The sequence below is a fragment of the Balaenoptera physalus genome (genome assembly GCF_965194825.1).
Source record: "Balaenoptera physalus genome assembly, chromosome: 14".
Classification (NCBI taxonomy): domain Eukaryota; kingdom Metazoa; phylum Chordata; class Mammalia; order Artiodactyla; family Balaenopteridae; genus Balaenoptera; species Balaenoptera physalus.
In genome coordinates this window covers 15,829,551-15,853,949 of record NC_138893.1, presented here as the reverse complement: position 1 = coordinate 15,853,949, position 24,399 = coordinate 15,829,551, and the positions used below count along the sequence as shown (strand labels likewise).

At 45.4% G+C, this 24,399-nt stretch overlaps 1 protein-coding gene across 4 annotated transcripts in view; it reads right to left on the bottom strand.

Annotated features, from left to right (window-relative positions):
• Positions 1-1,742: 1,742 nt before the first annotated feature.
• The window catches only part of ABCB10 (ATP binding cassette subfamily B member 10), a 34,376-nt gene continuing 11,719 nt past the window's right edge, over positions 1,743-24,399 (bottom strand). Inside the window, exons 4-14 of one of the 4 annotated variants that reach the window (XM_082424996.1) lie at positions 21,171-21,305; positions 20,267-20,413; positions 19,134-19,269; positions 13,285-13,380; positions 11,846-12,055; positions 9,880-9,959; positions 8,543-8,723; positions 5,964-6,007; positions 4,134-4,168; positions 3,422-3,667; positions 1,743-2,255 (exon numbers count right to left, since the gene is read on the bottom strand). In XM_082424996.1, coding sequence (XP_082281122.1) covers positions 3,436-3,667; positions 4,134-4,168; positions 5,964-6,007; positions 8,543-8,723; positions 9,880-9,959; positions 11,846-12,055; positions 13,285-13,380; positions 19,134-19,269; positions 20,267-20,413; positions 21,171-21,305 — 1,296 coding nt within the window. In that variant the 3' untranslated portion in view covers positions 1,743-2,255; positions 3,422-3,435. Of the gene's footprint in view, positions 3,668-4,133; positions 4,169-5,963; positions 6,008-8,542; positions 8,724-9,879; positions 9,960-11,845; positions 12,056-13,284; positions 13,381-19,133; positions 19,270-20,266; positions 20,414-21,170; positions 21,306-24,399 lie in introns of all 4 variants that reach the window. The other 3 variants (XM_082424995.1, XM_082424997.1, XM_082424998.1) reach the window with 3 other exon arrangements.

Genomic DNA, 24,399 nt, shown 5'->3' with positions numbered 1-24,399 from the left:
ATGAATACTTGCAGATGTAGGAAGATATTATCAAATAAAAAAAGCAGGTTGGTTAAAAATTAGTATGTCCAATATAAGCCCATTTTTGTTTAAGATAAAAAGAAAGATACCCCACAAGTGCAGCATGTGTGTAAGATTCTCAGCCTAGGTGTGCCTCCCTCTGTCCAACCTTCCTAAAACTCAGCCCATTCTGTTAAGACCGAACTGATTGATGTGGGACTCATCCTTTCAGTCAACAACAGGAAAGCAGCCAGGATTATTTCCTGCAGACGCGGTAGAACTATCAGAATTCCATTCTCAGCAACACGGTAATTATGATCCTCTTCAAATGGAAAGGCAGGGGTACAATGAAGAACTCATCATGGAAATTATCCACGCCCAATCATTTCCAAGGCCCCCATCTAGTGGCAATGGAACTTCTTGAGGTAACGCTAAAGTTCAGCATAGTGTAAACGTTCTTCAAGCAGTGAAGAATGTGTGTTGTTTTCCCCAGTTCTGGAGGCTGCAAACTTTTTCTGTCAAGGGCCAGAGAGGAAGAATCTCCAGCTTGCTGTCTGTTGCCCTGAGTGAGTATGGCGGTGTTCCAATAAAATTCTACTTATGAACACTGAAATTTGAATTTCATATACCTTTCATGTATTATGAATTTTTTTTAACCATTTAAAACTGTAAAAACCATCCTTAGCTTTGCAGGCCATACAAAACAGGTAGCAGGTCACAGCTTGTGGACCCCTGTGCCAGCTTCATGAGGGAGGCTCAGCCAGCACCTAGCACAGGACCTAACGAAATAGAAGATGTTCCATTAATGTTTATTGAATGAGTTGAATGGAGATTACCAGCTAAGCTCCATGATGCCTCAGATGTAAAAACGTAGAAAAACAAACACCCTCAAACGAACATTTACAATGCAGTTTCCATATACTTCTTTCATAAATATACTTAATGTTTTACAACAATTTACATTTGTTTTCATTTAGTTTCTAACAGCTTTGGCACTTTTATGGAATAAAATGGATTTCCCTAAACAGAGCCCTACTTTATAAAAGTACATGTACAGGGTACGGCCTATAATGGTTTAATCTGTGATTATTTCCTGGGAACCAGTCAGGTCCAAGGTCAGAGACCTTGCACAGAGAGGAGCCTGGGAGAGCAGACAACAAAACACTAAGCTCACTGATGTGACATTTTATCTTCACGTGGAGGCTTTCACATGATGTAAATTACATTTTGCTTATCTACTAGACCGCTACCAGTCTGTGGCCTGTTAGGAACCAGGCCGCACAGCAGGAGATGAGCGGTGGGTGAGCGAGCGAAGCTTCATCTGTATTCACAGCCGCTCCCCATCGCTCGCATTACCACCTGAGCTCCGCCTCCTATCAGATCAGCAGCAGCATTAGATTCTTACAGGAGCACGAACCCTACTGTGAACTGCACATGCGAGGGATCTAGGTGGCGTGCTCCTTCTGAGAATCTAATGCCTGATGATCTGAGGTGGAGCTGAGGCAGTGATGCTAGCGCTGGGGAGCAGCTGCAGATACAGATGATCGTTAGCGGAGAGGTTTGACTGCAGAGACCATAATAAATCAATTGCTTGCAGACTCATATCAAAACCCTACCAGTGAGTGGCAAGTGACAATTAAGCTGCATCTGTAATAGTAATAGAAATAAAGTGCACAATAAATGTAATGTGCTTGAGTTTTAATCCATGATATAAAATGTTACCCAAGACACAATTAAACACCTTGTATAAGAAAATAAAATATAATGATCAAATTCAATTTTGTAACTATTTCTATGACACAAGGAGATTTCCCTCAGATCCAACCTTGTGATTGTATTTGTTTGCTTTCTGAGAACTATACCATAGTAGTAAACCATGAAGAAAACAAGTAAAGCTTGTTAAGATGACTGTCACAGATGTACTGTTTACTAATTCAAAGAAGACTGAGTTCATTCATTCACTGAATTCATTTTATTAATAAATTCCCTTACATAGAATGAAATGTAATATTCCACGCTTATCATGAAATAGTGGTTTCTTCCAGTATAATCAGGAAACTAATCCATACTTAGGACACGAGAAAACTTCCATTTTAATCACATCAACATTGTTACTTCTTAGGTTCTGGCATTATCAATGTAGAAAAGTACTTTTTCTTGAGGCAACAGCAAATTAATGGTGCTGATATGAAATACAACAAATCCAATGGCGTCAGCATTGCTTGAGGAATTTTCAGAAATTTAGGTGAACAAAACTATAACCACAAATAAAAGAAAGATGGTTAGTTATGTCCTCTTTTCAGAAGAGTGACAAGCTCTTAAGGTTTCTTGGTCTTCTGCAGAATAGCAAGAACATGTAAGCTTCCTTCAAATGTTTTAAGGTTGAACATTACAGTTATATTAATAATTTTGGAATTTAGCCTCATTGAATGAAATTTCAAAACTAAGTAACCGACAAAAACCTGTAAAATTTGGCTAGGAATTATAAACTCTTAAAAAATAATTTTCAAGACACATGCCTCAGACAACATAAGTGTAAAATTCATTTTTACATCCTTCTTGATAATACCTGGCAGTTCATGCCTGGCTTCCCAAATTCACAGAAACAAATATGTAAATAATGAAATCAGAAGTTCTCATATTCAAAGGATGGGGCCTCTTCCCTTTTCACAACTCATCAGGTTCTCATGTGCCAAAAATGTTGAAAATGCACACATCCAAACACAGTCTCAGCCCAGAGGAACACATGTCCCTGAACTTTCACACCTCTGAAGACAGAGGAGATGGGGCATATACATGATCCCTCCTCGCCATGTGACGTTAACGATTTCTGTGTGTGTGTATCTATATATATATACACATATATATATAGATACACACACACATATATATATATATATATATATATATATGTCAGGTTTGCTTTATGAGATTATCAGGATAAAATAAAGGGTTGGATTTTCACCTTCTATTATGCTACCTGGTAAAATGATACCCAAAGTAGGTAGAGTACTACCAAGAGATTACACAGTGATTGGTAAAGTGGCCTAAAATAATTAGGCTCTTTATTTATAATTCCCTTTTAAAAGTTGTCATTTGACAATAGCTTCAATTTATAACAGCAGATAAAAGAAAGTGAGGTGCCAGGCTATATTAATCAAAATATTCCAAGATAAAAGTACAAAACCTGAAAATAACTTCAGTGAGCTTGACATTTAGAAAGTTACAATTATTAAAACTCTGAATAAAAAGGTCTTGAGAACAGGTCGATCTCAAAACAATATTTTACGATCTTTGGAAAAAATAGGCAGATTTCAAATAACTTGAAGTATGATTTACAGATTTCATACAGCCTGGGTTTTTAAAAATTTTTTTTTCCTGCAGTGCTGCTTTGCTTTAAAGTGTCTCATATTAAGTTTACCAATAATTGCTTGTTTATGCTGAAATAAAACTCTGTTTATTCATTAATCTCCTGTACATCCCGTCTGGTCTCGAAAGCAGTTCTTCGTGTTTCCCGCACTCGGTGATCTTGCCCTGGTCGAGGACAGCTACCATATGGGCATTCTTAATGGTGGACAGGCGATGGGCGATGATGAACACCGTCCTTCCTTCCATCAGTCGGTCCAGAGCTTGCTGAACGAGATACTCGTTTTCAGCGTCCAGCGCACTAAACAGGAGAGCCCACAGGAAAGCAAAGATGTCAGGGCCACGCACACTGTTCACGCGTGTATTTCCCGGTACACGTACACTGGCCCCTCATTAGCAGCCGATTTTCACTGTGATCAAAATTGCAACTTCTTGGGTCAACTATCTATATTTTATATTATAAAGTTACTGTAAAAAAAAGCAGCTTTGGACCCTTGATCTCCATAGAACTACTGCCATGTAAGTTAAAAGCATTTTGCACAGCTGCTGATTGGTGATCAGGGATTCATCACAAATGTCTGAATTGGAACTAGAACCCTCAACTCATGACTCAGCCTGCTCACTGCCTCCCAACTGTCATGATTAATTCAGACCCCGTGACTTTAAAGTGTAAGGCATTCTCAGCCGTATCACTTGAAGTACAGAATAAAAGTTTGTGATAGAGGAAGAATTTGGTTTAATCCAATTGCACATTAAGATAGCCTCACCTGGTTGCTTCATCTAGGAGAAGAATTCTGGGATTCTGAAGAAGGAAAAACATTAAAAGGAAAAGAAAACATAATTTTATTAGAAAAACACAAACTCTCAGTAATAGAACGAAATAAAGTACTGATACATGATACAACATGGATGACCCTTGAAAACATTCTGCTGAGCGAGAGGAGCCAGACACGAAAGTCCACCTCGTGTGTGATTCCACTTAGGAAATCACACAGGAAATGTCTACAACAGGCACCTCTGCAGGGGCAGAGCCGTTACCTGGGACTGGGGTCAATGGGGAAATAAGGCAGGGTGGTGTGTGGATGCTATTTTGGGGGTGATGAAAATGTTCTAAAACTGATTATGGTGATGGATGCACAACTCTGAATACGGTAACACTGAACTGTATGCTTTCCATGGGTGAACTGTAGAGTGTGTGAATTCCATCACAATAAAGCTGCTACAAAAGAAGAAAAACAAGCTCATAAGTGTCTGACATAAGCTCATAAATGGAAGATTTAGACATGATTTTAAACCATGATCACAGTGATCAATGAACCGGATATTCTTCATAGTGCAGTTTTAACCTGCTGGTGAATTAACTAACAGTATTTAGTGGCGCTCTAAAGTGAGTCAGATGGACTCTCAAGGTCCTGCTTATAGTTTAGCTAGGAGTAGTACACACAGAACTGAGAAACACATAAATTCTAGCTTTGTCTAGGAATCTATCCGTAAGAACTGAAAACATGCCCACACAAAAGCTTGTACACTATTCATTCGGAGCAGTGCTATTCACAACAGCCCTAAACCGGAAACAACCCAAAAGTTCATTAACATTTGGGTGATAAACAAATTGTGGTCTGTCCATACAAAGGAATGGAAAGGAATAAAGTACTGATACAGGCTACAACATGGAGGAACCTCAAAAACTATACTAGTGAAAGAGGCTAGAAGCAGGAGACCGTATCTTGTCTGATTCCATTTATCTGAAATGTCCAGAAAGGCAAATCTAGACAAACAGAAAGTAGATTAGTGGCAGGCTGGGGCTGGGAAGGCAGAAAGGTTGCAAAAGGGTATCAGGGTGATAGAAATGTTCTAAAATTGGATTGTGTGATGGCTGCACAACTCTGTAAATTTACTAAAAGTCGCTGAAAAGTACATTTAAAACTGGTCAATCTTATGATATGTAAATCATGCTTCAATAAAGCTGTTTTTTAAAAAAAAATCACCTATAAATCTGAGGAGAATAGTTATATAACAAAGGAGAAGGCCATCATTTCCTAAAAAATACAATGTCTATGGCTTTCAGCTTTCCCCTCTCCTCTTAGGAGTCTTGTATAAGTATTTCAGGTCCGTACTATTCAGTTTAGCAGGTGATTACAGATTATACAAGTAAGCATACTTGTATTATTTTGGTATTTTGATATAATCGCTACTCCACCAGTTAGACTGTATGCTTCTTTAATTTTATTATTTTTTTGTACTGAAGTATAGTTGATATACCATGCTGTGCCAATCTCTGCTGCACAGCAAAGTGACTCAGTTACACACATAGAGACGTTCTTTTTTTAAAATATTCTGTATCCTTCTTGATGGAAGATCTGTGTGTTAAACTGTTCTCCCTCTGGCTCCTAATACTCAGCAAACACTTGCTAAATTTGGACCAGGACCACAGGTACTCAGTGGAATTCCCAACTCCTCTTTCACCAGAACTGTCAACCATATACCCACCCGCCCCTTCCCAAGAAAAAGGAAGAAGAAGAAAAGTTGCACATTACAAATTACAAGGTCCCTGATGAAGAACAATGCCAACCCCGGCCGAGAGGCTTCGGGCTTACCTTAAGCAGAGCGCGGGCAATTGCAATTCGCTGTTTCTGCCCACCTGACAATGACAATATATACATTTTTAAATTGAAGGCCTTAACAAAAGTTCTTGGTAATAGGCTTTTCTGATGAGCCATATGACAATTTGAAGGTAGTTTCTCCCAGTCATAGTTGAGATAGATGCGAGAACAGAAACCTATGTTTTAAATATAATGTTTCCTCATCTATCTGAAGATTAATAATAACAACAATTATTATCATGGCTAACACTGAGGAATTCCTACGTCCCAGGCATTTCCTAAACACATTACATGTATTATTTCATTTCATCTCAAAAACAAGCCTTTGAAGTAGATCCTATAATGATTCTCTTTTTACAGGTGAAAAGCTGAGGCACAAATATCCTGGGAGAGGCCTCACAGCTGGTCAGCGGCAGAGCCGAGGTCTGAACAGTGGGGTGTGCTTTTAACCACACACGTGCCACGCCCCCCAAGACAGCACCTCTTGTAGCAGGAAACCAACGGGCAACTCGAGAAAGTTAGAGGTTTCCGAGCAGTACGTGAGATGGGCAGGGGCGAAAGGAGCTGGGACTGGTAACTCCACTGTCCGCTCAGAACACCACTCCATACTTCCACTCTCACGGTGTTTTCTTTTTCCTGCCCCAGGGAACAACCGACACATGCGGTACTTTGTGCGTGTATGAAACTGGGGGCAACAGAGAGAGTATGCCATTCTAACCCGCCCCCTTTGTAAAACTCAAATTCTACTGAACGCAAGGGGGGCGGTGTGGGGGAAGGGGGGAAGGGACAGACAGATGACAATTCCCCTCCTCATCCCTGTTCCACCCCACGCTCTCCTTTCCCCCAGGGACGCTCCCCTAAGTTACAACTGGTGAAGTCTCAGAGCAGGACTCAGCCCACTCCTCCCAACTTAGTTCACGTTAGGAAACTCAATTCCACTTTTGCTGATGAGAACATTCCTCTTTGGTTGACGTTACTGGCTGAACCTACTTATCATTTCATCTAAGACAAGTTAATCATTTAAACTGAAATGGGTGGCGCTGCTATAAGCTGCCCTCAACCAGGCAACCCCACCCTCACGACGAGGGAAGGGGGAAAAACCCTTCCTTTCCGGATTCTCTGGTTGGTGGGGGTCTGAGTGCTCGGTGTGGGTCAGCAGAGCGGCCAGCAAGGGCTCTGGGCCGCTCTGAAAACCCCAGTGCCAATGAGCACATGGGGGGCCTACTGCTAGATGCCCACCCTTCCCAGGGTAGATTGAAACCTTTGGTTATTTCACTGGGAGATGGAGCTTGAGAATCCTGGTCAAAGGGAAGGACATGCAGCACCTGTTCCAAGGGAGCAGGTGCTGTGCTCCTGGGACAGAGCACAGGTAGCTCCCAACCCCACTCCTCCATCTCGGTAAAGCTTACACTGGCGTCCTGCCCAAGGACACGTCTGTTCCAGGGACGCAGGAGCGGTTCTACTCCCGGAACTTCTCCAATCTATCAAAAACCCCGGAACTTCCCCAATCTATCAAAACCCCCAGAACTTCCCCAATCTATCAAAAAACAGTTTTTCATCTACTGCGTATCATTTAAACAAATCATACACAACAAACTTAAAACGTTTTTGTGTTAAATTGTCTGTAGTCTAAGTTCAAGCACAAAGTTTAGCACTGGAAAGGACTCCTCCTGCTCCAGTCCAACCTGGCAGCCTTCACTCTGACATGGAGGCCTCCATCCCCTGCTCGGACACATCCAGTGACAGAGCTCGCCGTGAAAGGAAGTACAGTTGAACATTTGTAATAAAAAAAAAATCTGTGTTTAACGAAAAATTTACTCCTCTATTCATTGGTCCCACTTCTGCGCTCGAAAGCAACAGAACTGTTTTCTCTTTCCCTCCTGGAAACACCGCCCCCAAGGGCGATCTGACCTGCAGGGTGAGCCGACACCACGGGCCAGATGGTGCCACAGCCCTGCGAGCCCCCATTCGTCCAGGACGGGGCAGAGCGGACTCCACCTGGGCCAGGTCTGGACCAGGGCCTGTCTGTGCACAGCCTCAAGCTGAGAATGGTTTTTATGTTTTAAAAGAGTCGTTAAAAAATAATAAGACGACTGTGACAGAGACCATGTGTGACGCACAAACCTAAATCATCTACTCTCTGGCCCTCTACAGAAAAGTCTGTGAGTCCTGGGTCTACACGTAACCTACGAAGTGGGGAATAAGGAGCTCCTTCAGCTGCACGTCTGCCCTGATCCAGTCTCTGCCTCCCTGGACAAGTCATCCTGCCATCCGCGGTATCTGTCTTATTTTCTACAGTTTTCAAGGATCTCGAGTTGCAAAACGTGTCTTTTCTGGGATGAGAGAAAGCTGCTGTGGCTGAGTACTACCCAGTGGGACCCCAGTGGGAATCTGGAAGCACATCTGGGGTGGAAAGTGAAAGGCACTGGGGAGTTGTCCACATACAAAAGAGATGTGAGAAAACGAAAAAGGTTAATTTCATAAACTCTAAGGACAAAAGCCTAATTAGAAAATAACACTGCGACAGGAAATGTTTAGAGAGTGTTTGCCGCAAAGGGGTAACAAAAAGGTACCTGAGAGGAGAACGCCCTTTTCTCCGACCACAGTGTTGAACCCTTGAGGGAAATGTCGGATGAAAGCAGCTGCATTGGCTACACCAGCCACTTTCTCTACCTGCTCGGCCGTCACCGAGGAAGGGTCGTCTGCGCCATAGGCAATGTTCTCCGCAATTGAGCAAGAAAACAAAATTGGTTCCTACACATTGGAAATAAAACGTATTTATTGCAAATTGCAACAGTCTAGTAAATACAGTGGAGCTTAGTACAATACTTACAGCTAAGACACTAAACGGTTCCCAGAGAATATATACTGTTTTTCTGCTTCATTCTCCATAAATATACCCCGTGGGTGATTAAACAATGCATGCATTAGCACGAGCAGGACTGCCTTTGTCACCTGTAGGTCCCCCACTGCAGGACACAGGGTCCCACAGTAGACACCTGCGAGCGTCCAGCACACAGCAGGCGCTCTGTAAGCGCAAGCCCCCCTCCCCGAGGAGGACCCCGAGCCCGTCTGCGTTCTCCAGCCGCCTGCCGTCCAAGGGCAATGGGAGAATCCATTTCTATCTATCACGCTTTGAAATACACACAGAGCAGGCGGGAACGTGGCATTTGGACAGGGCCATTCTGTGGAATAGTCCTAAAAAGCAAATGAACTCCCAGCTTCTTTCTCCCTCCCTAACAAGGCTGTGGTACTGCCCTTACCCTTGCACCACCGCGCCAAGCCCCCCGTCACTGCCCCCGACCAGTGGAGTGGTGCTGAGGGAAGGCTCATTAGCGGAAGAGGCTCAGGAGTCGGGGTGCTTGGGTTTGCCTGCTGTGCACGAAGCTTGGTGATACAAATACCAATAGCTGTGTCAAAATCCCCTGCACCGAGTGGTCTTGTGAAAACAGCCTCGTCAAAGAGGCCGCATGACATCAAGGTTCTTGAAATCTGCAGCCTCTTTGCAAGGAGACCCTGGCTCTGGCCACAGCCTTTGCTTGCCTGTCTCTGAAACCCATTATGCAAAACAGTAGACCGGCTAGTAATGAAAATGAGAATTGAGGAAGAGCCAGTAGAAGCGAAAAAGTTGTATCTTTTTCTCCCCAGTCTTCTTCTAGACTATCTGCGTTACAAAGTAATGCCAGTCCCCATCTTCTGATAAAGTCAGTGCTTCGAGTGGTTAAAATGTTTAAGGTTTTCAGGAAACAGCACTATTTACAAACCTAAACAACCTGCCCTGGAGATTGGTTTCATACATCTGGAAAACTTCCATTCCTTTTCTTTTGAAAGGTTCAAGACCAAGAAAAAAGCAAATGGCAAAAGCCATTTTAAAAGAAAATGTAATAAAAATGGAGCCCACCCCTCCTACCTGACTCACTGTCCCAATCTTGGATCTCAGCCAGACTGGATTTAGCTGACGGATGTCACGGCCATCAAGACTGATCGTTCCTTGCAGAGAAGAAGGAAAAGAGTCACTGGGTGTCATGGGGCCAATGACTGATGTAAACACAGAAAGGATCTGGTTTGAAAATTCCAGACTCAGTTTTTTAAAGATCAGATACTCAAAATCTCCAAACAGAATCTAAAACCAACGTATTTTAGGGAATTTAAGCGCTAAAAGGGACTTTTCTGGATCGTCCACGCCTACTGTCTCCCTGCAGTGGTTAGATGACTAAGCCCACCTAGCTCATCCATCCAGCTCGCCTTCCCGAGTAAGAATAGCTGGAGAGTCTGCTGTCTGCAACTAAGACTCTGTTTGACACGGTGGCAGAGTGTTTCAACAGTCAGATGTAACTCTGTGACCTCAGCTGACAGAATTACCTCTACACCTTGAGGGAACGCAATCATGCTTCCCGATTACAATGACAGTGACCAACACAAGAAATCCCATTCCTTCTCAGTTAGGTGTGTGGCATTATACAAGCCAGCTGTAAACTTTCATAAACCTACAAAAACCAGAGGTCTTGACTTAAAAAGTGTAAGTGTTCTACAGGCTACACAAGGCAGGAATGTAAGTGTAGTGGCTTTTCTCCTTGATTTGTTCACTGTGATGAAGAAACTAGAGACTTAGTATTTTGACTTGATTTGCATCCCCCTCACTAGGATTTTTCTAAACTCAGAATTTTACAGCAAGTAGAGGGTAAACCAAGGCAGTGATTCCAGAGGCAGACAGTGTAGTAATACCCATTTTAACGCACTTGGTGGTTCTGTGGGTCAGGATCTGTGAGTCAGATAATTACCTGGCACATATCCAGCTCTCACACTTTGTAACCAAAAACACCGTAAGACATACTCTATAAATTCATGGTTTTATTTTATACCGACAATTGTTTTCTTGCTGAGAAATACCATTCTTTTTCTAAAAAATATTTATTTATTTAATTTTATTTTGGCCGCGTTGGGTCTTAGTTGCAGCATGCGGACTCTTAGTTGCGGCATGCATGTGGGATCTAGTTCCCTGACCAGGGATCGAACCCGGGCCCCCTGCATTGGGAGTGCGGAGTCTTAGCCTCTGGGCCACCAGGGAAGCCCCCATCATTGTTTTCTTAATCCAAAAACAGACTGTCTTCTCCGAGCTCTGACGCAAAGAAGGATGTCAACTCTGTAACCGTGTGTGGTGATGGATGTCAGCCCGACACACTGCGGTGGCCATTCCACAGTATGTACGTATACTGAATCATTATGCTATACACCTGAAACTCATATGATGTATGTCAACTGTATATTTTAAAAAGATATAAAGAAGTAAAATAATGTGTTCTTTGCTCTGAAAGCTGCTATAATCTAGTTAAAAATTTTAAAAAAAACCTGAATGAGAAAAATCCACAAGAAAACCTCTACTACCGCAAGAAAGCTTCAATGGAGCAGCGGCCCAGAAGTGACTCAGTGACGGCCACGTGCCCTGTCTGCACACCAGCCCCAGGCAGGAGGACCGGAGGGCTCCAGGGAGAGCCCAGGCTCCCGCACAAGCTCAGGGCCGGCACCGAGTGGCACTTACTCACGGTGCGGCCGTGGCCGGCGGTGCTCAGCAGCCCCGAGGCACCTTCTTGGGGCCCCTCTCCCGGTGGAGGAAGCACCACACGGGAGACGAGGAGGAGGTGGGGTGCAGGAAGCCACTCTGGACCTGAGTGGCGAACACAAGGTATACAACGTGCCCGACGGGCCCTCTGTACGAGCTGCCGTAGCCTGAAAAGTGAATCCTCTGTTTGGGATTTCCTTCCTGGGAACAAACCCTCTGCGTTCAGAACTCGCGCACTGCACGGCCCCTGCGCAATCTGATCCTCTCTGGGGGCTCAGGAGAGGCCTCCCGTCCTACGACGTGCTCAGCCACTCACCAGCGCTGGGGTCGTACAGCCTCAGCAGGAGAGAAATCACTGTTGATTTGCCAGAACCACTTGGGCCAACCAGCGCTGTGATGGATCCTGCTGGGATAGAAAGGCTGAAATCCTGGAATATGGGCACCTCTGGGCGAGCTGGATAGGCGAAATGCACGTTCTTGAACTCCAAAGCGCCCTGGAAGCTCTTCTCGTTTAAAATGGCCCCCTCTGCAAGGGAAGATGGAGCGCCAATCACTCAGGGCAAAGCTCAGGCTCACCGCGGAGCCCAGCGCCCGCCTGTCTGACTGCAGACGCGGCCCAGCGTGGCGAGTCCTGGAGTCTGGGCTCTTCCCGGGCAAGTCAGGAGGAGGCCTCCGACCAGCGCTTCCCTGAACCCGCTCTGCACCGGCAGTGCGACCATGCGCCCGCCACCTTGCTGGAGTCCCGCAGCCCTGAGGGGCAGAAGTCCCCATCCCAGTCTTACTGACAGGACGCCGAGGTGCAGAGGAGCCAGCCTGCCCGTGCCAGCCGAGCCGGGGACGGACCTTCCAGCGCGGAGCCATCCGGGCGAGCCCAGTGGCCTTCCCTCTATATGCTGCCTCTGCGGTTCCCTTGTCTAGGGTTTCCCTCACCTTCTCTAAATACATGTTTTGAGAGGATGATGGTGAATAGGCGGGCGCTGCACAACAGCCCCAGAGCTAGAGGCGGGCAGAGGTCTGCTCTGTGCTGTGCAGCCTTGCTCCCGACCTGGGAGAAGGGGCTCAATCTCCCCCAGCCTGTCAGAGCGGAGAACACTGGGCGTTCGCTACTGACCTGGGGCCAACCGCCAGTCCCTAGGGATCAGCGAGCAGCTGGCAGTGGTTGCCGCTCACAGCCCCGTCCCCCGAGCCCTGGGCTGCCTGGCCCAGGCCGCACAGCTGCCCCGAGCGCCGGCTTCCCGGCTTCCCGGGAAGCAGCTGGTGAAGGAGACAGCTCCAGCCAATCAGCGCCAGGATCCTCCGCCCCGCCCCCGAAGCCAGGCAACTCCGAGGCTTTTATACGCGTGATCCCTCTTCCTGTCCTCCGCCCCCCCCACCCCCCCGCCCACACAAAAGCACCAAGGAAGACAAGTCTGGGGCACTGGCCGGGCCCTTCCTATCTGCACCCCTGCGCTGCACTCACTTCTACCCTGCTGTCTGTGGTAGCAAATCGCCTGCAAATCGCAGGGAGGTAAACAGTGGCTGCACGCTTTGTGGTCAGTCCCCGCGCCTCCAGGGACGCCCTGGGGCCCCATGACAGCACCCAGCAGCTGTCCTTCCTCACCGCCCACCCCACTGATGGCCCTGTCCCTGCCACACGCAGGGGACAGCGTCCCGCTCACGTTCGTCCATCCCAGGTGGGGCAGGAAGCTGGTGTCACGGTCCGAAACCACATTTGCTTAATCCCAGCCAAGAGGAGCAAACCCATTTCAGACCCACCATTGAAAGGAAGCTCCGGCTCTCTCTCGAGGAGCTCCCAGAGGCGGCCCCCGGCACCCAGTCCCTTCATCAGCTCTGAGTAGAAGGAGCTCAGACCTGAGGACGAGAAGCAAAGGCACACGTCTGTCACTGGAACCAGGAAACGGCTCTCTGCTACTCCCAGCCCTCTGGGAACAGTAACCACACCTGCTTTTAATATAAAATCTGATTTGAAGCAGCTACCTGGGAATCCATCAGAACTCCCTCGGTCTCATACCCTTGTGTTCCTTCAGTTTCTCCTCCTCCAATTTCATTATTTCTAATACGGATTTAATGTTTGGTCAGATCAGGGAATTTATAAATACATATAGTCATACTAATCAACCACTGAATTAAAATCACAATGTTACATAAAAGTCTACCTACTCAAAAACATAGCAATATAAATAAAATATAATGCTTATCCCATACTTAAAAGGAATTTAAGGTACCCCAATATTCATTAAAAAGACATATCCGCATAATCAAACCCTCCTTTCAGACACTCAACAAATACAACTTTTACCAGGCTAAAAACTGAAAAGAAATTTGGCAATGTTAAATACTCCAACCTCTTCTTAAAGTCACCTTTGAACTATGATTTAATTAATGACTTAAACTCCAAGTACACTCCATGTCAACTGCCAGAACATATACTTGTAACACTTTCCCTCAGTAAGGACGCTGAAAAAATGCAATTCAAATATTCTGTCTAAGGTATATGGTTATTTATACAAGATACGGTGGATTAAAACCTTCAGGTTAAATTAAGAATGCACTGGTCAGAAACAGAGCCACATACATATAGTCAGTTGATCTTTGACAAATGAGGAAATGCAATTCAATGAAGAAAGGGTAGACTTTTCAACAAACGGTGCTGGAACAACCAGACATCCATGTGCAAAAAATGATTCAGGACGCAGACCTTACACCTTTCACAAAAATTAACTCAAAGTGGTCTAAACGTAGAACGCCAAACTATAAAACTCCGAGAAGATAACATAAGAGAAAAACATACACAACCTTGTGTTCAGCAATGACTTTTTAAGTATCATATCAAAAGCACAATCCACGAAAGAAAAAATTAAGGAAGTCAGAGTTCATTAAAATTAAAAACTTCTGCTCTGTGAAAGACACTGTCAAGAGAATGAGAAGACGGGCCACAGTCTGGGAGAAATTATTTGCAAAAGACACATCTGACAAAGGACTGGTATCCAAAATACAGTAGTTCCCCCTTATCCGCGGGGGATACGTTCCACAACCCCCGTGGATGCCTGAAACCGTGGCGCCCCATACATACTACAGCTGACCCTTGAGCAACACAGGGGTTAGGGGCGCCAACCCCCTCGCATGTGAAAATCCATGTATAACTTTGTAGTAGGCCCTCTGTAACTGCATCCGTGGATTGTGTAGTACTACAGTACGTATTTATTGAAAAAAAATCTGTATAAGTGGACCCTCACAGTTCAAACCCGTGTTGTTCAAGGGTCAACTGTATTTTTTTCCTACATACACACACTTAAGATAAAGTTTAATTTATAAAGTAAGAGTAACATTAATAATAAAATAGAATTATAACAATATACTGTAACAAGTCATGTGAACGTGGTCTCTCTCAAAGTATCTTGTACAAATTAAATGCCTTTTCCATCTTAACTAAGCAGTGTGGTGTAGCTTTTGCAGTCTGAGGTGCGACAGCAACACCAGCACGAATTTCTTTTTCCCTCCTCACAATTTCATGACTAGAAGACTCATTCTTACCATAGATCTCAGTAACCTCAGCATATGATTTTTTCTCTTTCTTTATGAAATCAAGAACCTTCACCCTTTCACTTAAAGGAAGCACTTCATGGCTTCTCTTTGGCATATGTGAATTGCCAGCATCACCACTCTTGCAATTGGGGGCCATTATTAAGTGAAACAAGGGTCATATCAACACAAGCACTGCAGTACTACACAGTGCATCTGATCACCGAGACGGCTACCAAAAGACTAACGGGTGGGATGTGCTGGACAAAGGGATGGCCCATGTCCCAGGCAGGACAGCGTGAGATTTCACCATGCTACTCAGAATGGTGTGCAATTTAAAATTTATGGCTTATTTCTGGAATTTTCCATTTAATATTTTCAGACTGCAGTTGACCACAAGTAGCTGAAACTACAGAAAGTGAAACTGAGGATAAGGGGAGACTATTGTATACAAAGAATTCTTAAAACTCAACAATAAGAAAACAAACAGCCAATTAAAAAATGGACAAACAGACATCTCACCAAAGAAGATACACCCATGGCAAATAAATATATAAAAGGATATCACGTCACCAGGGAAAAAAGCAAATTATGACAACAACGAACCTATCAGAACAGCAAAAATCCAAAATTCTAACAACACCAAATGCTGGTGAGGATGTGGAGCAACAGGAACTCTATTCACTGCTGGTGGGAATGCAACATGGTGCAGCCACTTTGAAAGAATGTTTGGCGATTTCTTACAACACTACACATACTCTTACCATATGCAATCTAGCAATCATGCTCCTTTGTGCTTACCCAAAGGAGAGGAAAACTTATAGCCACACAAAAACCTAAAAACAAATGTTTACAGCAGCTTTATTCATAATTGCTAAAACTTGGAAGCAACAAAGATGTCCTTTCAATGGATAAACTGTGGTCCATCCAGACAACATTAAAAAGAGAAGAGCTATTGAGCCATGAGAAGACATGGAGGGACCTTCAATGCCTACTACTAAGTGAAGGAAGCTAAGGTGAAAAGGCTCCACACTGCATGATTTCAACAATACGACATCTGGAAAAGGCAAAACTGTGGAGACAGTAAAAAAAATCAGTGGTTGCCAGGGGTTGGCGGGAAGGAAGGATGAATAGGCAGAGCACAGAGGATTTTTAGGGTAGTGACACTACTCTGTATGACACTACAGTGGTGGATACATGCCATTATACATTTGTCCAGACCCACAGAACGTACAACACTAAGAGTGACCCCCTAAGGTAGACTCTGGACTTAGGTGATAATGTGTCGGTGTATGTTCATTAATTGTAACAAATGCACCATCTGGTGGGGGATGCTGATAAATGGGGGAGTCTGTGCACGGGGGGTGGGGGGACTATGGGACTCTCTGTACTTTCTGCTCAACTTTTTGTGAACCTAAAACTGCTCTTTCTTTTTGGCTGCGTTGGGTCTTCGTTGCTGCGCACAGGCTTTCTCCAGTTGCGGCGATCGGGGGCTACTCTTGGTTGTGGTGTGCGGGCTTCTCATTGCAGTGGCTTCTCTTGTTGCGGAGCACGGCTCTAGAGCTCAGGCTCAGTAGTTGTGGCTCACGGGCTCTAGAGTGCAGGCTCAGGAGTTGTGGCGCACGAGCTTAGTTGCTCCGCGGCATGTGGGATCTTCCCGGACCAGGGCTCGAACCCGTGTCCCCTGCATTGGCAGGCGGATTCTTAACCACTGTGCCACGAGGAAAGCCCCTAAAACTGCTCTTTTAAGAAGTCTATTAATTGGAAGGAAGGAAGGAAGGAAGGAAGGAAAAGTCAAGGGAAAGAGTCGGAAGTAGTTCACAACATAGTAAAGAGTTTAGACCCTGGAAAACAGAAACAAAGACAAAATGGCCCTGGATAAACAAAATGTGGTCTATCCATACAATCGAATATTATTCAACCATAAAAAGGAATGAAGTACATGCTGCAATGTGGGTGAACTCTGAAAACATGCAAAGGGAAAGAAGCCAAACACACAAGGCCACAAACTATATAATTCCATTCACGTGAAATATCCGGAATAAGTAAATACGTACAGATAGAAAGCAAACTGGTTGCTAGGGGCTGAGGAGGCGGGTATAGACTGCTTGATGAATATGGGCTTTTCTTCGAGGTGAGGAAAATATTTTGGAACTAAACAGAGGTAGTGGTTGCACAACACTGTGAATGTACTAAATGCCACTGAGCTGTACATTTAAAAATGATTAAGTTTGTGTTATGTGAATTTCACCTCAATAAAAATGTAAGAAAAAAAGATATTGGGTTCGACAGGAAGATGTAAGAGCCTTCTCTGGTATAAAATAAACAAGCATGTTTTCCTTCAAATAGCACCTCTGACCCTCTCACAACAGAGAATAAATGTAGAATTTATTGTGGGTTATTTTTTTTTCAGTAAAATCTGTTCTAAGCAGGAACCAACATATAAAAATTCTGATTTATTTAATAAATAAAACAGGATTTCTTGATCGCAGATTCATCACAGAATCACTCTAAACAGTGAGCTTCACAAAAACATTTAAAACCCAACTCAACCTGTAACAGGTCCCTACAGTCCTGCCCACACTTCACTCCTCTCTCCACCACCAGACGGCGGGAACCATCAACCAGAGCCGGGGGGTGGCCTGTGGCTCAGGAGGCCGAGCCCCCCGAAATCTCAAGCACAGACAAAGCCTCAGCAGCACATCTGTGACCAGGGGAGGTAACTGACTCCCAGGGGATGGGGAACTGTGTTTCCAACCCATTTCCGTGCAAGACACAGCTATGAACTTGGGACAAAAGGTAGGGCAGCAGAACACCCCAAAACAGAGGTAGCGTCTATCAGATCAAGTACTATGGAAAAAAGGAGGTGTCGGCAGAGGGACTAAGAAAGATCGAGACAAATGTGGCAGAAAACGCAAGACTGGGGGGGGGTGGGCAGGAGGAAAGCTGACAGCGGTCAAGCGTGGACCGTGCACAGGAGGGCCACAGAGAGGGAAGGCAGCGGCAGACAAGTCCGCTCTGAGGTGGGACAGAAGGCTGAAAGGAACCCACCCACACGGGCGTGCGAGCCTACAGCCCGACAGGCCCAACCCAAGAGACGGAGAGAAAAGGGCAACACCGTCATTGCTCTGTCCTCCTGAACTGGCCCTCTCGCTTCCCATGTCGCTCAGCACCCGGAAGTGTCTTGATCAGGTTTGTCTTCAAGACCAGCCAGAGGAACTAAAATGCTATTTTTAAAGGGGTCTCTGGAAATCTCAGTCCAGAAAATATCCTCACTTGCCTGCGGATGTCTAAGGAGAAGCCTATACCTTTGACCAGTAGAAAACCCTGAAACCCTGAAAACAACAAGAGTGTCGGGTTGAGGTGACCCCATGGGATACCTGAGCTCCTTGAAGCAGACTTCAGTGTTTATCTAACCTTTCCATCTCTTTTCAAAGAGAAGAAGGAAAACAAAAAGCAGGAAATCATCTGCTCCCGGTTGGCTGGGGCCTCAGGAAAGCTACGGAAAAGAAAACCTCGCAGACTCCACCGATCTTGCTTCCCTTCACCCAGGAGTAGACAATGAAAGCTCATCTCTGAGACATTCTTGACAAAAGCAAGCAACTGTGCTTCATGTACTTTATCGTTTATATTTGTGACTGTTCACCAGTTTTGAACATGGCTGACTTTGTACAGAAGGAACTTTACTCCCCACCAGTGACTTGCCCATCACGGAAGCCTCACCACCAGAGGCCGGGGGTTCCTGTACATGCCTGTTCACAGCACCCTTCCTCCCCAGCATCCATCCTACGGTGAAAGGTAACAGGCTGCCCTACATGCAGCTGGAAAGAGCTCCAGTGAGACCCGGAGCTCCACCAGCTACGGGGGGGCCTGCAAAACCCTGGAAATTCCCGACCCCAGGGAGGATCCCACTTGTATCTTTGCTCTTTCTTCCAAAGTCAAGTTGGAGTAACATTCTAGGAGAGGTTTCTGCAGTTAGTTAATTGATGAGAGGTGGAGTAATGGGAAAGTTAAGTTTTCATTTCAGAAACTATAACCCTATTTTTGATTTGTAATTCCCCAAGCCTATTTAAATTATATACCTCCAATGCTTAATCCAACCCAGAAAGCATACATTAGGAAGGAAGAGAGTTCACCCACTGTCATGTGGGCGCTGCCCATCAGCAGCCCTCCTTTGTACAGCACAGAAAGCACGATCAGGTTCCCCGAGAGCCCGGTCTGTCAAGGGAAGAAAACACAGCAGTCAGGCGGGAACCGAAGTCGCCAAGTGCAAAAAGCATTCACATGGCCTATAATTCCCTTTATGCATTTCACCATCAAGCAAGATTTTTCCGAAATACTAAGTAAGTTTTCATCTGAATTTAAAAATACTTTTGAAATATCACGATATTGAAGGAAATAATCTCATTAACACAGAAACCTAAACACTAAGTCACCCGTCAGATTTCTATTTTACTCAGTCTAATCAATTTGCAAAGGAGACAAACGATAGTAAGGAGGCCTTCCCTAACTGGAGGAAATCAGTACACTGTACCGTGATGGGCTGGGCAGGCTGCACTGAGAAGCCAGAGCCCTGCATCACGCTCACCTGCCCTGACCTGCGTTAGGTGCATGGTCTCTGTAAGCGCTGCCTCCTTGGGCCTTCCTATCCGTTAAGTCACGGCCGTTACTGAATCACCTCTAACGTTCTTTCCAGTTTGAACATATTATGAATTTGCCATCATGGTGATTTTCTAGTTCGGTGTCCTACCCGAGTTCATTGTGATCAACGTGATCAATTTTCTTATACCTCCTTCTTGAAATACACTGAGGTTATTTTGGTTAATCCTCAGTGGGTCTCAAACTGCCTGCATCAGAATGACCTGGGGCTAAAACACAGATTGGCAGCCCCATCCCAAGAGTTTCCGATTCAGGACATCCAGAGTGGAGCTGAGAATCTGCGTGCCTAACCAGTTCCCAGGCGAAGCTGACATGCCTGGTCTGGACCACACTCTGAGAATCAGTGCCCAATCCCACGCTGTCTTGGTCTCACTACCTTTCCTTTAATTACATTTACTTGTTTTCCTCCTCCTTCACAAAAACATTTTAAGGATGGTAATTCTTACTCTTGAGGGAGAAGAGAAGTATTTTCTATGTATGGCAAGATTCACAGAATAAAAACCCCTCCCAATCATAATGTCTACCCTTTTCACTCTTTCCAAAATGATCTACTTACTGCTCCAAAGAAGCCAGCCCGAGCAAATGCCTCTTTCCTTGCTAACTGCATCACATGGTCCACCTTGCTGGTGTATTTCTCTATTTCAGTCATCTCTTTCCCAAAAGCTCGAACAGTTCTTATATTTCCAATACGTTCCTCAGCTAGCTGGGAGAAATAATACATATATTTCGAGGGAGGCAAAATTAAAATGTGGTTCTCATTTTTAAGATACTATCAATAGAAAGCTGCTCATGATATGCAACTAAGTCAAAAACAGATTTCAAAGCAGAGTATATGAACAATCCTGTTTTTGTAAACAAATATATATCTATACATAGACACATCATATATATAGGTAGATAAAGAGATAAGTGGGAAGGTAGGTAGATAAATAAAGAAATATATTTTACGTAGTGAAAAAGATAGATGAAAAGGATAGACTCCAAAATGTTAATAACATTCATTCTGAGAGCTAGAATTATGCATGTTATTTTTTCTCTTTATATTCTCAAAATTTTAGTTTCATAAATATGCATGGTTTTGTAACATGAAAATATAAGTTATTTTTAATTTTTAAAAAAGACAATACTGGATAGCATTACAAAGCTACCTTTATTAATTAATGAAGGACAGAGTATCATCCAGAAACTACTTTCAGAATATAATTAGCTTTTTCATCCTATAAGAAATAGTAACAGTAAGAAGTTCACACAATGTACAGTCAAGTGGGCTCAACGCTGAGGTGTGGGTAGTAATCTCGTCTAGAAGGCAGAGTACTTTGTGTTGCTAGGATCCGGGGGGCTAATGTAAGGAAAAGGAAGTACTTTTTTGAAAAGCTTAAGCACATCCCTTAGGGTCTGCCCACCGATACCCTGGCTCTGAGTTCATTCAAGTGGAGACCACACCAGGGAGGGGCCTTTACCTGAGTGGCTTGTGCCAGGGAGTCCTGAGTGACTTTGGTCAGTTTCCGTAGGTATCGGCCATAAAGCACAGCAAGGATGGATATTGGAGGCACCACACTCAAAACGAAAGTGGCCAGATTAGGGGAGACAAAAAACTGTCAAAAACAAAAGCCAAAAGGTATTGGGTTACACAGAGTAGCAAGACATTCTCACTGCCCACTCTAAGTGGGTGTGTGTTGAAATTAACAGGCAGGCTTAAAGGTGCTGTCTCAAAATCGTACATCCAGTTTTGGTAGAACTTTTCAAACATTTTCAATCTTCACAAAGCCCCATGAATATTCAGCCTGCCACACAGGAGTGACGTGACAGAGAGCTGCTGAAGCAAGGGTGGGGCTCTCTTACCCTCCCCTGCTGCACCACTACTGGCACAATGCAGGACCGGTGCTGTGTAAATGAGGCCACGCTGTTCAAGGACAGAGAAGGGGGGCAGGATGCGAGCGCAGGAGGGAGGCCGCCTCCTGCTCCACGCCGGCCAGACCACACCAAGAGTCCTGCATTCAGGTCCAGATCAAGGGCTCTGAACAACCCGAGCAATGGCTCACCGAAATGACTCAGGTGGCAGCACGACCAAAAACCCCCACATCATATGACAAAGTTGAAAGAGGACTTGGCAGGGGGTGTAACAACCAAGTTAGAGCTGTTTCCGCGGCTCAGAGGGCTGGAATCTCAGTCGGATGGATCTGGACTCAACAAAAGGAGGAGTTTCCTAACAACTGGAGTTGCTCGAAGGGGAAGTAACACAGTGGGGTTTCCCGTAGCCAACCCTGCAATTAGGTGATTGTATTTTAAATGGTACTAGCATCTCTTCAACAAATTATTAATTATAAAATAGTATCATCAGTACAAGGCTCTCCTAAAATGCTGAGGAAACGCTGCAGACTGAAATGTAAAGTAAAGGACGAAGCACGCGGTCATTCACTTATTTACCCATTGGTTGCCTAATGCCTTCACGCGGCGAACACTATTCTAGGCACCTGGTAGATAACCGACCCACGTGGAGCTTCATCCAAGGGGACAGCAAAGGTGAGAGTCGGAGAGCAAACAGGTGAGAGAGAGAGAAACCACAGGGTCATGTGGTCTTGGAAGAGCAAGTACACAGAGGCCCTGAGGCAGCAATGAGCTCAGCACCTTGATCTATGGGACGACCCACCCTGAGCAGACAAGCAGAGGCTGGGATGGCAGTGGCCACAGGACACATGCAGGTCTCAACACAACACAGGCCAAGCAAGCCCTCTGCACGGGGGGCATCCCTTGGTGCTCCCCAGGCCCTGGGGATGGGCTCAGAACCCTGCCTCCCTGTGCTCCGGTTCCATGCTTAGAAATAAACTTCTGAAGAAAAGCGCAGGGTGCTGTCACGCAAGGAGCGCTGGAGTATCAGGAACACACATCTTAATGGTGGGAGGAAGACCCCCAAACGTAAATTACCAAACTGGCAGTATGGTACAGACATTATTAGGTTCTTGGGAGCAGGCTTACCATAGTCAGGTCCAGGGAGCCCATGAGAAACAAAGTACACTTCTGTTCCTCCAGAGCTAAAGGCCAGGTCCCAGGGGATGCCCCCTTATGAGGCCCTGTTACGAGCTGAGTGTTTGTGTCCCCCCCAAATTCATATGCCTTAAGCCCCCATGGGGCTGGACTTGGAGATGGAGCCTCTAAGGAAGGAGTTAAGGTAAAATGACGTTATAAGGGTGGGGCCCTGATCTGATAGGATTCGGGTCCTTAAGAGAGGAGACACCAGCGAGTCAGCTCTCCCCCCACAAGCACGGGGGAAAGGCCTTGTGAGCGGAGCACACAGCAAGAGCACGGCTGCCCACAAGCCAAGAGAAGAGGCCTCAGAATGCACCTGCGTCGTCAGCACCTTGACCTGGGGCTCCCAGACTCCAGAACCACGGGAAGTAAACTTCTGCTGTTTGAGCCCCCAGATGTGGTACTTGGCTATGCAGCTCAAGGTACTAAGGCTCCCTCCCTGTGATGAGCCACCTGCCCTACACTGGGACTCTCTTCAACTGCTACAAAAAGAGCTTCCCAGCTCTTCCTGAGCCCCAGACTGTTAATATCTGGAAACGGTGCTTTAGTTCAGGAGGGCGCTCCTCCCAGAGTTCTGCTTCTCTCTTGGCTGGGCATACATAAGAGTTCAAAGCTGTCTTCCATTCTGTACGTCAGCTCTTACAGGCTCAACATATCCTTCTGCTCTGGACTGAATGCTCTGTGGGACACAGGACAGAAACCCGAGCTTTTCCACCTGTGAGAAAAGACCAGTCACCGTCCTCATGCTAGGGGTCTAGAACTGCACTAAGATGACAGCCCCTCACAGCTACTGAGCACCTGAAACGTGGCCAGTGTGCTGGGGAACTAAATCTTACATTTTATTTAGTTTTAATTAAAATTTAGGGCTTCCCTGGTGGCGCAATGGTTGAGAATCTGCCTGCCAATGCAGGGGACATGGGCTCAAGCCCTGGTCTGGGAAGATCCCACATGCCGCGGAGCAACTGGGCCCGTGAGCCACAATTACTGAGCCTGAGCATCTGGAGCCTGTGCTCCACAACAAGAGAGGCCGCAAGAGTAAAAGGCCAGCGCACCGCGATGAAGAGCGGCCCCCACTTGCCACAACTGGAGAAAGCCCTCGCACAGAAACGAAGACCCAACACAGCCATAAATAAATAAATAAAAATTAAAAAGAAAAAAATTTAAAATTAAAAACTGATACTCCATTTCTATTCAGTTATCGGTAAAGTTTTAAATATGTCTGGGAACTTGGGTATGTTAATATACTTTTTCAACCACAAATTTTATGAAATCTAAATACAGATCAGGTATTCCCAATGAAAATTGAGCATCCAGATTTAGATGTTCCGTAAGTATAAAATACACACTATATTTTGGAGGCTTCCCTGGTGGCGCAGTGGTTAAGAATCCGCCTGCCAATGCAGGGGACAAGGGTCTGAGCCCTGGTCCGGGAAGATCCCACATGCCACGGAGCAACTAAGCCCATGCGCCACAACTCCTGAGCCTGTGCTCTAGAGCCCACGAGCCACAACTGCTGAGCCCGCGAGCCACAACTACCGAAGCCCGTGCGCCTAGAGCCCGTGCTCTGCAACAAGACAAGCCACCGCCATAAGAAGCCCATGCACTGCAACGAAGAGTAGCCCCCGCTCGCTGCAACTACCTGCGCTAAGCAACGAAGACCTA